Below are 18,771 nucleotides of genomic sequence, written 5' to 3'. Positions count from 1 at the left end.
TGTTGTAAGCAAAACTATTATACATGTTTGATCATTTGGATTAGCTGACTGGCTATTGGTAAAATAATTAGAGTAGTCCACACCAACATTAGTTTCCATTCATACAAAATATTTTTCCAGACACTGGGCGTTAGTGTTGGGCGATATCATTGGCCTTGTGGTGAAATTCCTGAGTCGCTTCCTTCCTCTCCAGCAGTTGAGTTTTTCACCATACTCAAAGGGATATTCAAAGTCTGCTTTTATATATGTTTTATCCATCTACTAATATGTGCCCTACTTTGCGAGGCATTGGAAAACCTCCCTGGTCTTTGTGGTTGAATCTGAGTTTGAAATTCACTGCTCGACTGAGGGACATTACAGATAATTGTGTGTGTGGGATACAGAGATGAGGTAGTCATTCAAATATTATGTTAAACACTATTAATGCACACAGAGTGAGTCCATGCAACTTATTATATGACTTGTTAAGCAACTTTTTAATTAATTTATTTAGGCTTGCCAAAACAAAGGTTTGAATGCTTATTGACTTAAGACATTTCAGCTTTTCATTTTTTATAAATTTGTTAACAAAATAGAAAAAAACTATTCCGCTTTGACATGGGGTATTGTGTGCAGGCCTGTGCATTTGGAAAGTATTCAGACCGCTTGACTTTTTCCACATTTTGCTACGTTACAGCCTTATTCTAGAAGCTTCTGATAGGCTAATTGACATCATTTGAGTCAATTGGAGGTGTACCTGTAGATGTATTTCAAGGACTACCTTCAAACTCAGTGCCTTTTTGCTTGACATCATGGGAAAATCTAAAGAAATCAGCCAATACCTCAGAAAATAAATTGTAGACCTCCACAAGTCTGGTTCATCCTTAGGAGCACTTTCCAAACACCTGAGGGTACCACATTCATCTGTACAAACAATAGTACGGAAGTATAAACACCATGGAACCACACAGCTGTCATACCGCTCAGGAAGGAGAGATGAACGTACTTCGGTTCGAAAGTGCATATCAATCCCAGAACAACAGCAAAGCACCTTGTGAAGATACTGGAGGAAACAGGTACAAAAGTATCTATATCCACAGTAAAAATGAGTCCTATATCGACATAACCTGAAAGGCCGCACAGCAAGGAAGAAGCCACTGCCCAAAAACCGCCATAAAAAAGTCAGAATACGGTTTGCAACTGCACATGGGGACAAAGATCGTACTTTTTGGAGAAATGTCCTCTAGTCTGATGAAACATAAATATAACTTTGGCCATAATGACCATTGTTATGTTTGGAGGAAAATGAGAATGCTTGCCATCCCAACCGTGAAGCACGGGGATGGCAGCATCATGTTGTGGGGGTGCTTTGCTGCAGGAGGGACTGGTGCACCTCAAAAAATAGATGGCATCATGAGGAAACGAAAATTATGTGGATGTATCGAAGCAACATCTCAAGACATCGGTCAGGGAGTTAAAGCTTGGTCGCAAATGGGTCTTCCAAATGGACATTGACCCCAAGCATACTTCCAAAGTTGTGGCAAAATGGCTTAAGGACAACAAAGTCAAGGTATTGGAGTGGCCATCATAAAGCCCTGACTTCAATCCCATAGAAAATTTGTGGGCAGAACTGAAAAGGCGTGTGCGAGCAAGGAGGCCTACAAACCGAAACTTTGACCCAAAGTGAAACAATTTAAAGGCAATGCTACCAAATACTAATTGAGTGTATGTAAACTTCTGACCCACTGGGAATGTGATGAAAGAAATAAAAGCAGAAATAAATAATTCTCTACTATTATTCTGACATTTCACATTCTTAAAATCAAGTGGTGATCCTAACTGACCTAAGACAGGGACCTATATATATATATATATATATATATATATATACACACACACACTACTGGTCAAAAGTTTTAGAACACCTACTCTTTCAAGGGTTTTTCTTTATTTGACTATTTTCTACATTGTAGAATAATAGTGAAGACATCAAAACTATTACATGACACATATAGAATCATGTAGTAACAAAAAAGTGTTAAACAAGTCAAAATGACTTTTTATATTTGAGGTTTTTCAAATAGCCACCCTTTGCCTTACATCTGGTGATGTAACTGGAACGATGAGATAGATGTTCTTCTTAGATAGATAGATAGATAGATAGATATTTTGTTTTATTATATCACTGCCATACTGTGTTCAATCGTGTCTAGCCATCTTGTCTCAAGAGGACCACAATGGAAATAAGTCCCAGACTTTAATGTGTGTTTGTCCTCCATGATTTTATTCATGCACATGTATGGCTTTTTCAAGTTTTATGTGTGCTGGTTTTTTAAAATGGTCAAATTAATAACCTAAACTAAACTTGCCTTAATGACAGTTTTGCACACTCTTGGCATTCTCTGAACCAGCTTCACCTGGGATGCTTTTCCAACAGTATTGAAGGGAGTTTCCACACTTCACTCTGAGGTCCAACTCATCCCAAACCATCTCAATCTCAAAAAACAGATGCCACTAAACGTAAACCAGATGGGATGTCGTGTCTCTGCAGAATGCTGTGGTAGCCATGCTAGTTAAGTGTACCTTGAATTCTAATAAAGCACCACCACACCATCACACCTCCTCCTTCTTGCTTCATGGTGGGAACCACACATGCAGAGATCATCCATTCACCTACTCCGCATCTCACACAAAGACACGGCGGTTGGAACCAAAAATCTCATCAGAGACTCATCAGACCAAAGGACAGATTTCCAACGGTCTAATGTCCATTGCTCGTGTTTCTTGTCCCAAGGAAATATTTTCTTCTTATTGGTAGTGGTTTCTTTGCAGCAATTTGACCAAGAAGTCCTGTTCACGCAGTCTCCTCTGAACAGTTGATGTTGAGATGTGTCTGTTACTTGAACTCTGTGAAGCATTTGTTTGGGCTGCAATTTTTGAGGCTGGTAACGCTAATGAACTTATCCTCTGCAGCAGAGGTAACTCTGGGTCTTCCTTTCCTGCGGCAATCCTCGTCAGAGACAGTTTTGTCATAGCGCTTGTTGTTTTTTTGCGACTGCACTTGAAGAAACGTTCTTGACATTTTCCAGATTGACTGACCTTCACGTCTTAACTCTTAAGGATCCACCCCTTTTTTTCAATTCTCGCCTAAAATGACATACCCATATCTAAGGGTCATGGAACTGTAGCCAACCTCCCTGGGCGCGACCGCAAGAGGAAAATCGACCCTAGATTGAACAGAAGTAGAGTGCGAATGGTTGAAAAAGAACCAACGATAACTGCCAAAGAGATACAAGCTGCAAGGTGAAGGTACGTCAGTTTCTGATCGCACCATCTGTCTCTTTTTGAGCTGAAGTGGGCTCCATGGAAGAAGACCCAGGAGAAAAACATAAAAACATATAAAAGCCAGACTGGAATTTGCTAAAATGCATATTGACAAGTCACAATCCTTCTGGGAGAATGTCCTTTGGACAGATGAGTCAAAACTGGAGCTTTTTGGCAAGTCACATCAGCTCTATGTTCACAGATGAAAAAAATGAAGCTTTCAAAGAAAATAACAACATACCTACAGTGAAACATGGAGGAAGCTGAGTTATGTTTTGGGGCTGCTTTGCTGCGCCTGGCACAGGGTGCCTTGAATCTGTGCAGGACATAATGAAATCTCAACACTTTCAAGGCGTTCTGGAGCAAAACGTACTGCCCAGTGTCAGAAAGCTCTGTCTCAGTCGCAGGTCATGGGTCCTCCAACAGGATAATGACCCAAAACACACAGCTAAAAGCAACCAAGAATGGATAAGAACAAAACATTGGACAAAAAAAAAAGTGGCCTTCTATAAGTCCTAATCTGAATCCTATCAAATGGAAAGAGCTGAAACTTGCAGTCTGGAGCAGTTTTCACAGGAAGAGTGGGCCAAACTACCTCTTATCAGCTGCAGATGTCTCATTGATAGCTACAGAAAACATTTGATTGCAGTGATTGCCTCTAAAGGTTGTGCAACAAAATATTAAGTTAAGGGTCCCATCATTTTTGTCCATGCCATTATCATTTGTTTTATTATTTACAATATTATGTTGAGTAAAAAATCAAAAGCAAAGTATGATTTCTATTAAATATGGAATAAACAATGGTGGATGCTAATTACTTTTGTCAGTTTCTAGTTATTTCAGAGAAAATTGTGCATTCTTCGTTTTTTGAGGCAGGGTACCAACAAATTTGAGCACATCTGTATATGGGCTCCTCAGTGGCGGAGCAGTCTAAGGCACTGCATCTCAGTGCTAGAGGCGTCACTACAGACCCTGGTTCGATTCCAGGCTGAATCACAACTGGCCGTGATTGGGAGTCTCATAGGGCGGCGCACAATTGGCCCAGCATTGTCCGGGTTTGGCCGGGGTAGGCCGTCATTGTAAATAAGGATTTGTTCTTAACTGACTTGCCTAGTAAAATAAAAAAAATTACGAACTCGTAATGCTGAAGTGTGCTGCTCAGACCAATACTGATGATACTTGATGTTATGAGGTCGGTTGGTTTGCAGAGCCTTCCCAAACCCCCTAGATACTTTACCGCACTGTGTAGCCTACGAATACGCCCCCTGGCAGCATATATATTCAAGTCCTCTTATTAAAGGATTATTTTCCTCCTGGGACGAAATGGATCAAATTAAGATCTGACATCTGTAGGGAGCACCACCATACTCAGAGAGTTTGTCAGCAGCAGTGTGCTGGTGATGTAATGCCCAGTGTGCCTGAGCTAGCCTGTTGTTCATCGAGTCACATGTGGCGTACCAGTCACAGCCTCTGATACAGAGCCCAGAGTGACGAGCCACACTGGTTGCTTTCTTCAGCTCCCCATTTACAGCTGAAAGCATGCAACATGAGACCCATTCAATCAAAAGAGATAAATGCTGGAGAAGTCGTTTCAGTGAACACTTATCTTTCATTTAGGCTAATAGTCCTCATGTTTCATTTAACAGTCGAAACTTGGTTGTGTTCGGTACTTTGCTGAAAGGACAACCTTATTTTTGGTTGGGAGTTTCCATTTTCCATCGCTCACGAGCATTGTTGTCACGTCACAAATTCTTTGCATTACTAGACAACAGACCATTGGCCAAACATACAAGTCAACGCCAATCAACTAAAAGTACCTTGATACATAGCCGTGGGAAGTAGGGGTGTTGAGGATGCTCCAGCACCCCCTGAATAATCTGAATTGAAACAAAATATTAATATGAAAATAAAAAAAGAATCAGAAAAGTAGTGCACTGGGCCTTTACTAGTATTTGAGGACCGATATAGACATATTTTTTTCAGTATCTCTGCTTTGGCAAAAAAAGGTTGTTGTATAATTAAGAACAGTATCTTACAGGATTCAGTTGTTGCTAATAGGCTAATGGGATCCAAAAAGAACAAAACCCTGTCCTCAAACATTTACATCAAAAGGTGAAAAGTTATGGGCAAAGACACAAAACATCCACATTAAATTGAATATTTTTCTTGATCAAAAAGCATGGAAAACAACTTTTTGTGCAGTATTAATTTATCATCCTTATAAACCAATTCATGTAAATGTAGGATGATGTTAAATTGTCTGCAGATTTTGTGACTCTTTTGTTTAATGCAATTTTAAGAAAACACACAAATACTTGCATATAGTGTGAGTATGCATGGGGATTCTTAAACCGTTTTTAAGCCCCTCCATGGTTCTACAAATCTATAGGACTGTCCATTTGCTGAGAGGATAGGAGTTAAATAGAAGACCATGATTAGCTAACTTTAGCTTTAGCTATACAGCACTAGGCTAATTTTGCTTTAGTTGGCTGGCTGAGCCTGACTGAGACTGCTGTTTACACTCTGCTGCTTTGCCCTGTGCCTCATACTCTAGTGGGAGGGAGGGAATGGGAGGTGGGAGGAAGGGGGGAGGGGGGAAAGGGGAGGGCTGACGTGTCAGTATAGTGTGTACCCCAGGATAAATATAGTCACACAACTATGCCACCGTAGCATGTTAGCCCTCGTCATTCCAATGGGCCGTGGCTAAAAATTCCTGCCTGACCTTCACTCTTGGAAGGTACTGGTTGATCACAAGGCAGCACACAGCCACAGAGGCAGGCTGGAACTGACTGGGAGATATAGGAAGAGATTTGTGTGGATCAGCAAACAACCCAGTCTTTTAAACACACCTGTCTCTACAGACCCACTCTGGGTCAGTTCACCATGGAGCGTACACCCAGGAGCACAGCCAGAAAATCAACAGAGTCCAGGGACAGACAGACGGAAGGACATTAAAGGATTTGTAGCGTGCATTTGTCAGACTTTTACAACCCTGGCCACTCTCCCTCCCTTCCCCACCATGGACGGCACGGCTGTGTGCTGGAGCAAGGCTAGTGTCATCGGCTTCATCAAGGGCCTGGGTAGGTGCTGGGCTGGGTAGGTGCTGGACTGGGCTTGGTAGGTGCTAAGTTAGTTCTGGGCTTGGCTGGGTAGGTGTTAGACTAGGCTGGTTAGGTGCTGAGCTAGCCTGAGCTGGGTAGGTGCTGGATAGGTGCTGGGCTGGGTAGGGGCATGGCGCCGCTTAGTATGTGCTGAACTGTATAGGTGCTGGTTTGGGTAAGTACTGGGCTGGGTAGGGCGCACGCTGGGTAGGTGCTGGGCTGTAGGGGCCTGGGAAGGGGCTGAGCTCAGTTGGGCTGGATAGGTGTATGGTAAGGTGTTGGGATGGGATGTGTTGGGCACAGCCAGGTTAGGTGCTTGGTTGTGGTGGCTAGAGACCAGTGTACGGCACTTGGCTTTGGTGGGCATGAGGATGAGAGTGTACTGTAAGCCATGCCAGATAGGCACACATGCTGGGCATTCCTGGCAGATAAAAAGTACATATAAGAATGCACCATGTGGTTGATTAAAGCAGAGGCATGGACGACACCTCTACTGCAGCCAGCCCCACTCTCTGGCCCCTTCCCAATGCGTCGCTTGCTGCAATACATAGAAAATAGAAAATAGAAAATATTTACCATGTAGACTGAAACAAAAAGTAATAATAAAAAGTAACACAATAAGAATAACAATAACGAGGCTATATATACAGGGAGTACCGGTACCGAGTCAGTGTGCGGGAATACAGGCTTGTTGATTTAATCTGTACATGTAGGTGGGGGTGAGGTGACTATGCATAGGTAACAAACAAACAGTGAGTAGCAGCAGTGTACAAAAGCGGGGGTCAATGTACATTTTTCAGAGACGATATTATGAATTGTTCAGCAGTCTTGGGGGTAGAAGCTGTTGAGGAGCCTTTTGGTCCTAGACCTGGCGCTCTAGTACCGCTTGCCGTGCGGTAGCAGAGAAAACAGTCGATAACTTGGGTGACTGGAGTCTCTGACAATTTTATGGGCTTTCCTCTAACACAGCCTATTATATAGGTCCTAGATAGCAGGAAGCTTGGCCCCAGTGATGTACTGGGCCATTCGCACTCCCCTCTGTAGTGCCTTACGGTCAGATGCCAAGCAGTTGCCATACCATGCGGTGATGCAATCGGTCAGGATGCTCTAGATGGTGCAGCTGTAGAACCTTTTGAGAATCTTGGGACCCATGCCATATCTTTTCAGTAAACGGTTTTGTTGTGCACTCTTCATGACTGTCTTGGTATGTTTGGACCATGATAGTTCATTGGTGATGTGGACACCAAGGAACTTGAAACTCTCGATCCGCTCCACTACAGCCCATCAATGTTATTGTGGGCCTGTTCGGCCCGCCTTTTCCTGTAGTCCACGATCAGCTCCTTAGTCTTGCTCACATTGAGGGAGAGGTTGTTGTCCTGGCACCACACTGACAGTTCTCTGACCACCTCCCTATAGGCCGTGTCATCGTTGTCGGTGATCAGGCCTACCACTGTTGTGTCGTCAACAAATTAAATGATGGTGTTGGAGTCGTGTTTGGCCACGCAGTCGTGGGTGAACAGGGAATACAGGAGGGGACTAAGTACACACCCCTGAGGAGCCCCAGTGTTAAGGATCAGCATGGCATACGTTTTGTTTCCTACTCTAACCACCTTGGGGCGGCCTGTCAGGAAGTCCAGGATCCAGTTGCAGAGGAAGGTGTTTAGTCCCAGAGTCCTTCTCTTAGTGATGAGCTTTGTGGGCACTATGGTGTTGAACGCTGAGCTAGAGTCAAGGAACAGCATTCTCAAATAGGTGTTCCTTTTGTCCAGGTGAGAAAGGGCAGTGTGAAATGCGATTGAGATTGCGTCATCTGTGGATCTGTTGGGGCGGTATGCAAATTGGGGTGGGTCTAAGGTGTCCGGGAGGATGCTGTTGATGTGAGCCATAACCTGCCTTCCAAAGCATTTCATGGCTACAGACGTGAGTAACAGGGGTGGTAATTATTTAGGCAGGTTACCTTCGCTTCCTTGGGCACAGGGACTAGGGTGGTCTGCTTGAAACATGTAGGTATTACATACTCGGTCAGGGAGAGGTTGAAAATGTCAGTGAAGACACTTGACAGTTGGTCCGCGCATGCTTTGAGTACACCTCCTGGTAATCCGTCTGGCCCAGCGGCTTTGTGAATGTTGACCTGTTTAAAGGTTTTGTTCACATCGGCTACTGAGAGTGTTATCACACAGTCATCCAGAACAGCTGGTGCTCTCGTGCATGCTTCAGTGTTGCTTGCCTCGAAGCGAGCATAAAAGGCATTTAGCTCGTCTGGTAGGCTCACGTCACTGGGCAGCTCGCGTCTGGGTTTCCCTTTGTAGTCCGTAATAGGTTTCACGCCCTACCACATCCGACGAGCATCAGAGCCGGTGCAGTAGGATTCAACCTTAATCCTGTATTGACGCTTTGCTTGTTTGATGGTTCATCTGAGGGCATAGCGGGATTTATAATAGGCTTCCGGATAAGTGTCCTGCTCCTTGAATGCAGCAGCTGTAGCCTTTAGCTCGATGCGGATGTTGCCTGTAATCCATGGTTTCTGGTTGGGATATGTATATACAGTCACTGGGGGGGATGTCGTCATCGATGCACTTATTGATGAAACCGATGACTGAGGTGGTGTATTCCTCAATGCCATTGGATGAATCCCAGAACATATTCCAGTCTGTGCTAGCAAAACAGTCATGTAGTGGAGCATCCACGTCATCTGACCACTTCCGTATTGAGCAAGTCACTGGAACTTCCTGCTTTAGTTTTTGCTTGTACGCAGGAATCAGGAGGACACAATTATGGTCAGATTTGCCAAATGGAGGGTGGGGCTGAGCTTTGTATGCATCTCAGTGTGTGGAGTAAAGGTGGTCTAAGATCTTTTTTTCCCTGGTGACATGCCGGTAAAAATTTGGTAAAAGTGATTTAAGTTTGCCTACATTAAAGTCCCATGCCAGTAGGAGTGCCGCTTCTGGGTGAGCATTTTCGTCTTTGCTTATGGGCTTATAGAGTTGGTTGAGAGCGGTCTTAGTGCCAGCTTCGCTTTGTGGTGGTAAATTGACGGCTACGAATAATACATATGAGAACAGTCTTGGTAGATAGTGTGGTCTACAGTAGAGGTCGACCGATTATGATTTTTCAACGCCGATACCGATTATTGGAGGACCAAAAAAAGGCGATCCGATTAATCGGCCGATTTTTATTTATTTATTTGTAATAATGACAATTACAACAATACAACAATAATAGCCTTAAGTAAATAATGAAACATGTTCAATTTGGTTTAAATAATGCAAAAATAAAGTGTTGGAGAAGAAAGTAAAAGTACAATATGTGCTATGTAAGAAAGCTAACGTTTCAGTTCCTTGCTCAGAACATGAGAACATTTGAAAGCTGGTGGTTCCTTTTAACATGAGTCTTCAATATTCCCAGGTAGGAAGTTTTAGGTTGTAGTTATTATAGGAATTATAGGACTATTCCCCTCTATACCATTTGTATTTCATTAACCTTTGACTATTGGATGTTCTTATAGACACTTTATTGCCAGTGTAACAGTATAGCTTCCATCCCTCTCCTCGCTCCTCCCTGAGCTCAAACCAGGAACACAACGACAACAGCCACCCTTAAAGCAGCGTTACCCATGCAGAGCAAGGGAAACATCCAATGCAAGGCTCAGAGCGAGTGACGTTTGAAACGCTATTAGTGCGCGCTAACTAGCTAGCCATTTCACTTCGGTTACACCAGCCTCATCTCGGGAGTTGATAGGCTTGAAGTCATAAACAGCGCAATGCTTGACGCACAACGAAGAGCTGCTGGCAAAACGCACGAAAGTGCTGTTTGAATGAATGTTTACGCGCCTGCTTCTGCCTACCACCTCTCAGTCAGATACTTAGATACTTGTATGCTCAGTCAGCTTATATGCAACGCAGGACATGCCAGATAATATCTAGTAATATCATCAACCATGTGTAGTTAACTAGTGATTATGATTGATTGTTTTTTATAAGATAAGTTTAATGCTAGCTAGCAACTTACCTTGGCGTACTGCATTCGCGTAACAGGCAGTCTCCTTGTGGAGTGCAACGAGAGAGAGGCAGGGCGTTATTGCGTTGGACTAGTTAACTGTAAAGTTGCTAGATTGGATCCCCCAAGCTGACACGGTGAAAATCTGTCGTTCTGCCCCTGAACGAGGCAGTTAACCCACCGTTCCTAGGCCGTCATTGAAAATAAGAATGTGTTCTTAACTGACTTGCCTAGTTAAATAAAGGTATAAAAAAATATATGTATGTATACATATATATATATATGTATAAAATATATATACAGTGCCTTGCGAAAGTATTCGGCCCCCTTGAACTTTGCAACCTTTTGCCACATTTCAGGCTTCAAACATAAGGATATAAAACTGTATTTTTTTGTGAAGAATCAACAACAAGTGGGACACAATCATGAAGTGGAACGACATTTATTGGATATTTCAAACTTTTTTAACAAATCAAAAACTGAAAAATTGGGCGTGTAAAATTATTCAGCCCCCTTAAGTTAATACTTTGTAGCGCCACCTTTTGCTGCGATTACAGCTGTAAGTCGCTTGGGGTATGTCTCTATCAGTTTTGCACATCGAGAGACGGAATTTTTTTCCCATTCCTCCTTGCAAAACAGCTCGAGCTCAGTGAGGTTGGATGGAGAGCATTTGTGAACAGCAGTTTTCAGTTCTTTCCACAGATTCTCAATTGGATCCAGGTCTGGACTTTGACTTGGCCATTCTAACATCTGGATATGTTTATTTTTGAACCATTCCATTGTAGATTTTGCTTTATGTTTTGGATCATTGTCTTGTTGGAAGACAAATCTCCGTCCCAGTCTCAAGTCTTTTGCAGACTCCATCAGGTTTTCTTCCAGAATGGTCCTGTATTTGGCTCCATCCATCTTCCCATCAATTTTAACCATCGTCCCTGTCCCTGCTGAAGAAAAGCAGGCCCAAACCATGATGCTGCCACCACCATGTTTGACAGTGGGGATGGTGTGTTCAGGGTGATGAGCTGTGTTGCTTTTACGCCAAACATAACGTTTTCCATTGTTGCCAAAAAGTTCAATTTTGGTTTCATCTGACCAGAGCACCTTCTTCCACATGTTTGGTGTGTCTCCCAGGTGGCTTGTGGCAAACTTTAAATTACACTTTTTATGGATATCTTTAAGAAATGGCTTTCTTCTTGCCACTCTTCCATAAAGGCCAGATTTGTGCAATATACGACTGATTGTTGTCCTATGGACAGAGTCTCCCACCTCAGCTGTAGATCTCTGCAGTTCATCCAGAGTGATCATGGGCCTCTTGGCTGCATCTCTGATCAGTCTTCTCCTTGTATGAGCTGAAAGTTTAGAGGGGAGGACGGGTCTTGGTAGATTTGCAGTGGTCTGATACTCCTTCCATTTCAATATTATCGCTTGCACAGTGCTCCTTGGGATGTTTAAAGCTTGGGAATTTTTTCTGTATCCAAATCCGGCTTTAAACTTCTTCACAACAGTATCTCGGACCTGCCTGGTGTGTTCCTTGTTCTTCATGATGCTCTCTGCGCTTTTAACGGACCTCTGAGACTATCACAGTACAGGTGCATTTATAAGGAGACTTGATTACACACAGGTGGATTGTATTTATCATCATTAGTCATTTAGGTCAACATTGGATCATTCAGAGATCCTCACTGAACTTCTGGAGAGAGTTTGCTGCACTGAAAGTAAAGGGGCTGAATAATTTTGCACGCCCAATTTTTCAGTTTTTGATTTGTTAAAAAAGTTTGAAATATCCAATAAATGTCGTACCACTTCATGATTGTGTCCCACTTGTTGTTGATTCTTCACAAAAAAATACAGTTTTATATCTTAATGTTTGAAGCCTGAAATGTGGCAAAAGGTCGCAAAGTTCAAGGGGGCCGAATACTTTCGCAAGGCACTGTATATATATATATATATATATATATATATATACATATATATATATAAATATATATAAATATATATATATATATAAAAATAAAAATAAATTGGCCATTCCGATTAATCGGTCGACCTCTAGTCTACAGCTTATCATAAGGTACTCTACCTCAGGCGAGCAATACCTCGAGACTTCTTTAATATTAGACATCACGCACCAGCTGTTATTGACAAAAAGACACAACCCCCCCTCGTCTTACCAGAGAAAGCATCTCTGTTCTGCCGGTGCATGGAAAATCCCACTAGCTCTATATTGTCCGTATCTTCATTCAGCCAAGTCTCGGTGAAACATAAGATGTTACAGTTTTTAATGTCTCATTGGTAGGATAATCCTAATCGTAGGTCATCAATTTTATTTTCCAATGATTGCACATTAGCAAGAAGAATGGAAGGCAATGGGAGTTTATTCACTCGCCTGCGGATTCTCAGAAGGGTGTGCGATCTGCGGCCTCTTTTCCTCCATCTTTTCTTTACGCAAAAGGCGTAGATCTGGGCCTGTTCCAGAGATGATTGTCCTTCTGGAAGGTTCTCCCATCTCTGTCAGAGTGACCATCGGGTTCTTGGTCAACTCCCTGACCAAGGCACTTCTCCCCCGATTGCTCAGTTTGGCCGAGCTGCCAGCTCTAGAAAGAGTCCTGGTGGTTCCAAACGTCTTCCATTTAAGAATGATGGAGGCCATTGTGTAAGTATAATAGTGCCGGAGGAGATGGCTTCCGTTTTGCAGGAGCCTAACCAATTGTGCTACTGTGTGAGTTTTTTCGTGTTATTTTGTACATAATGTTTCTACAACCATCTCTTATGACCGAAAAGAGCTTCTGGATATCAGGACAGCGATGACTCACCTCGTACTGGACAAAGATATCGGGGACGTAGGTCGGAGTGCCTTGTAAGGATCCCACGGAGAGTGGGTAATCTGCCTCTACCATCAGTCCTATTAGACAACATACAATCATTGAATAAAAAAATACGATAGAACAATAAAATAAAAATGATAGAACAGCTGCCTCCGGTAAGACAAGGGCTGGGAGCCTGTGTGCATTTATAAACAACCGGAGCACGAAATCTAATATTAATGAAGTCTCAAGATATTGCTCGCCTGTGGTAAAGTATCTCATGATATAGAGTTTTCATCTATATATTTCGTAGCTGCCTATTTACCACCACAAACCGATGCTGGCACTAAGACCGCACTCAATGAGCTGTATAAGGCCATAAGCAAAAAGGAATTTAATGTAGGGAAACTTAAATCCATTTTACATCATTTCTACCAGCATTTAAATGTCCAACCAGAGGGGAAAAAAACTCAAGACCACCTTGACTCAACACACATACACACGTACAAAGCTCTCCCTCGCCCAAGTCTGACCATAATTATATCCTCCTGATTCCGGCTTACAAGAAAAAATGAAGCAGGAAGGACCAGTGACTCGCTCAATACGGAAGTGGTCAGATGATGCAGATACTAAGCTATGGAATTGTTTTGCTAGCACAGACTGGAATTTGTTCCGGAATTCTCACAATGGCATTGAGGAATACACCACATCAGTCACTGGCTACATCAATAAGTACATCGATGACGTCGTCCCCACAGTGACCTTACATACATACCCCAACCTGAAGCCATGGATTACAGGCAACATCCGCAAAAGTGTAGAGGGTAGAGCTGCCGGGTAGAGTTACCGTTTTCAAGGAGCTTGAATCGTGCTACACCATCTTTGACGCTCGTCAGATGTGGTAGGGCTTGCAAACTATTACAGTCTCCAAAGCGAAGCACAGCCGTGAGCTGCCCAGTGACCCGAGCCTACTAGATAAGCTAAATTATTCTGTTCACTTCGAGGCAAGCAACACTGAAGCATTCCTGAGAGCATCAGCTGTTCTGTACAACTATGTGATCACGCTCTCTGTAGCCAATATGAGTAAGACCTTTAAACAGGTCAAAATTCACAAGGCTGCAGGGCCAGACTGATTACCAGGACGTGTACTCCGAGCATGCGCTGACCAACTGGCAAGTATCTTCACTGACATTTTCAACCTGTCTCTGACTGAGTCTGTCATACCAACATGTTTCAAGCAGATTGCCATAGTTCCTGTGCCCAGGAACACTAAGGTAACTTGCCTAAATGACTACCGACCCGTAGCACTCACGTCTGTAGCCATTAAGTGCTTTGAAAGGCTGGTCATGGGTAATATCAAAACCATTTTCCCAGAAACCCTAGACCAACACCAATTTGCATACCACCCTAACAGATGCACAGATGACGCAATCTCTATTGCACTCCACACTGCACTTTCTCACTTGGACAAAAGGAAGAACTATGTGAGAATGCTATTCATTGACTCCAGCTCAGTGTTCAACACCAGAGTGTCCTCAAAGCTCATCACTAAGATAAGGACTCTGGGACTAAACACCTCCCTCTGCAACTAGATCCTGGACTTCCTGACAGGCTGGCCCCAGGTGGTAAGGGTAGGTATCAACACATCTGTCACGGTGATCCTTAACACTGGGGCCCCTCAGGGGTGTGTGCTCAGTCCCCTCCTGTTCTCCCTGTTCACCCATGACTGCATGGTCAGGAAAGACTCCAACACCATCATTAAGTTTTCCAATGACACAACAGTGGTAAGGACTCTGGGACTAAACACCTCCCTCTGCAACTGGATCCTGGACTTCCTGACAGACTGGCCCCAGGTGGTAAGGGTAGGTATCAACACATCTGTCACGGTGATCCTTAACACTGGGGCCCCTCAGGGGTGTGTGCTCAGTCCCCTCCTGTTCTCCCTGTTCACCCATGACTGCATGGTCAGGAAAGACTCCAACACCATCATTAAGTTTTCCAATGACACAACAGTGGTAAGGACTCTGGGACTAAACACCTCCCTCTGCAACTGGATCCTGGACTTCCTGACAGACTGGCCCCAGGTGGTAAGGGTAGGTATCAACACATCTGTCACGGTGATCCTTAACACTGGGGCCCCTCAGGGGTGTGTGCTCAGTCCCCTCCTGTTCTCCCTGTTCACCCATGACTGCATGGTCAGGAAAGACTCCAACACCATCATTAAGTTTTCCAATGACACAACAGTGGTAAGGACTCTGGGACTAAACACCTCCCTCTGCAACTGGATCCTGGACTTCCTGACAGACTGGCCCCAGGTGGTAAGGGTAGGTATCAACACATCTGTCACGGTGATCCTTAACACTGGGGCCCCTCAGGGGTGTGTGCTCAGTCCCCTCCTGTTCTCCCTGTTCACCCATGACTGCATGGTCAGGAAAGACTCCAACACCATCATTAAGTTTTCCAATGACACAACAGTGGTAGGCCTGATAACGATGAGACAGCCTATAGGGAGGTGGTCAGAGACCTAGCCATGTGGTGCCAGAATAACAACCTCTCCCTCAACGTGATCAAGACAAAGGAGATTATTTTGGACTACAGGAAAAGGAGGGCCGAGTACACCCCCATTCTCATCAACGGGGCTGTAGTGGAGCAGGTTGAGAGCTTCAAGTTCCTTGGTGTCCACATCACCAATGGTGACATGGTGAAGAGACCAGACGAGGGATCAGTGATTAAGGGTAAATATAATACTTTACTGAGAATGGTAACGGAAGGATCACAGTAACACTGGGAAAACAACAAACACTAAGTCTCGAAAACTCACTTAGGAGACAAACGCACAAAACACACCATTCAAGCTTCAGCAAAGGACAACAGAAAACACACCTCTTTTAACAGGGAAATCATAATGAGTAAATAGGACACACCTGTGTGTCGACCGTGTCTCTAGGATGGTCTCTGCTGCCCTCTGGTGACAGGTGGAGCCATGACACCAACAAACTACAATGGTCCAAACATATCAAGACCGCCGTGAAGAGGGCACGACAAAGCCTATTCTCCCTCAGGAGACTGAAAAGATTTGGCATGGGTCCTCAGATCCTCAAAAGGTTCAACAGCTGCACCATCGAGAGCATGGTTGCATCACTGCCTGGTATGGCAACTGCTCAGCCTCCTACCGCAAGGCATTACTGAGGGTAGTGTGTACGGCCCAGTACATCACTGGGGCCAAGCTTCCTGCCATCCAGGACCTCTACACCAGGCGGTGTCAGAGGAAGGCCCTAAAAATGGTCAAAGACTCCAGTCACCCTAGTAATAGACTGTTCTCTCTGCTACCTCACGGCAAGTGTTACTTAACGTTAGCTAGCTAACAAGCTAGAAACTAACCAAAACATTGTTTAGAAAGTTGCTTGTAGTTGCCTGGTTTGCTAGATTGACATATACTAAACAGATTTTTAAATGGTTGGGTGTTAAATTATTGGTGTTAACATACACCAGTTATGCTATTTTGGACTACTTTTTCCTAACGACAACAAGAAGTTTGATGTTGGAGAACAATAGAATGTTCATGATGTCACTGCGACAACTGTCTCCAGACATGTCGATAGACGTAGTATTAACCAGCCTATAATCTTGAAATATTTGGTTGTTTAGTACACTACCGTGCTCACTCTGTTGAGAACATGTCCTCACATGTGAATCCTTAAAGAGATGGTTGGGGCTAAGGCTTAATTAAGAGGATGTGAACAAAGCTGAATGGGTGTAGACAAAGAAGAGCTCTCCATTAGGTTTACCAACACATTCAAAGGCCATTTTCTCAAAAGTGCGGTTACAAATTCATCAACTTTCAAAGCAGAATTACTTTCCCATTGTTCCTCAACTGTGGTGTATGATATACCATGTTCTAGCTCTGAGTCTCTACATTTATTCAATGTAAAAAACACAATTTCAAATTTTGCTAACTAAGATCGAATCTGTCGGTCACATAGGGAGACTGTTTAGTGCCAAATAAGAGGTTAAATAAATGTCTGAAAAATAACAAATGTTTCCTATCTTTCTTATATCACTTCAGAACATACTTCCTTTTGACCTTTTTGGCGGGACTATCTGTTGTTCGATGTAGTGCATCTGTTATTCAAAGGGCTTAAACTCTCATATTTCAACATGTGAACAATTCATAAACACTTAGTAATTTATAAAGCATTTATGAGCATTCATAGCATGTATAATGGCTTGTTCACTGTATAATGGCTTGTTCATAGTGTAACCTCTTGTGACAGCATCCCAACCAAAAAAAACCTGTTTCTGGTACAATCAATGGTATAGAAATGCAAATGCTTTATAGCCTAAATATTGATTGATGATAAGGGTCCATGGAGAATATTTTTGTTTATTTTTTTAATGCTTTACTTGGACAGATTAAAAATAGGAGGGACAGTAAGATGATACATTTCATTGACATTTAACCCACTCAACCACACAGCCACACTGTCAGAAATTATTCTGGGGTGAATTGGAATTGGCAAAAAATGACAACCAGCATATACATAATAAAAATGTATGTAAGTCGTGCAGAGCCCGTGGTCTAGTGGTAAAGCACCCAGTTTAGACAGGTCACCTCTCTCCCCACCAAAGACCAGGGTTAAATTCCCCGCTCCAACCCTTCAAGAACTACAGACTCAGCAATGATCCAAGATGGTGTAGCAGTGAGACGTCTGTCTTTGTCTTATCTTGTCCCATGTATATATCTTTTTCTATCTTTTTCTTCGCATTCTTTTTAATATTTTTCCTAAACCTCGTCTTCAAAATACTCTCCTGCAACCCTCCTCACCCAATGTGGTGTGGATCTGTTTTTTTTCTAAAGTATTTCTACTTACACCGGAACTGGAATCCCTCAACTGAAGATAGCTAGCTAACTAGCTACCAGCTATCAGTCAGCTAACCACTGCTAGCGGTCATCAGCTAACCTTCAGCTCGGAAAGCTCTCGCCAATTCATACAACGCGTTTCAAACCAGAGCATTCCGGACCTAATTTTTCTCTCCATATCCCCAGATTCCTACCGCAAACTCTGAACCTTTTCATCTGGACCATCGCAGCTAGCTAACCGCAACCCAGGTTGACTACTCTTGGCTAACGTTTCCGTCCCGGAGCAAGCACCAATTAGCCTGGAGCTTGCCCATACTAGGCCAATCTCCTGGCGAGGGCTCCTGGACTACTCCTGAAGCCTACTCCTCGACTACAATATCCGGACCCCTTCTACTGCCGGCATGGGGCACGGAACCACGTCGATCCTTCACGACTGGAATACCAACATAATCTGCCCAAGGATTCCAACAGGCCCCTCAGGCGCGACGTCCCCTGAAAGCCCATTCTGCTAACCGCGGCCTGATAGCTATCTAGAGCATATTGGACTGTTAACTGACCAGTTTCTTGGACCACTATACCCGTTTTGCCAATTGGACTTGGACCCCTCTGCTACTTAGAACTGTATTAATTCCACGACTGGTCTATCGATGTCACCGCACGAGGAGGCAAAAACTGACTTTCCCCCATCGCGTCGTCCCTCTAAGGCCCT

At 43.5% G+C, this 18,771-nt stretch overlaps 1 protein-coding gene across 7 annotated transcripts in view; it reads left to right on the top strand.

The window, feature by feature from the left end:
• LOC112265009 (protein furry homolog) overlaps positions 1–18,771 on the top strand; it is a 212,100-nt gene that overhangs the window by 19,827 nt on the left and 173,502 nt on the right. Inside the window, exon 1 of one of the 7 annotated variants that reach the window (XM_024441993.2) lies at positions 6,002–6,383. The exons of the other annotated variants lie outside the window; for them this stretch is intronic. Coding sequence (XP_024297761.2) covers positions 6,323–6,383 — 61 coding nt within the window. The 5' untranslated portion in view covers positions 6,002–6,322. Of the gene's footprint in view, positions 1–6,001; positions 6,384–18,771 lie in introns of those variants that run through there. 7 annotated transcript variants of the gene reach the window in all.

The sequence above is a fragment of the Oncorhynchus tshawytscha genome, linkage group LG13 (assembly GCF_018296145.1).
Source record: "Oncorhynchus tshawytscha isolate Ot180627B linkage group LG13, Otsh_v2.0, whole genome shotgun sequence".
Taxonomy (NCBI): domain Eukaryota; kingdom Metazoa; phylum Chordata; class Actinopteri; order Salmoniformes; family Salmonidae; genus Oncorhynchus; species Oncorhynchus tshawytscha.
The sequence above is the reverse complement of the archived record's forward strand: the minus strand, read 5'-3'. Positions and strand labels throughout refer to the sequence as shown.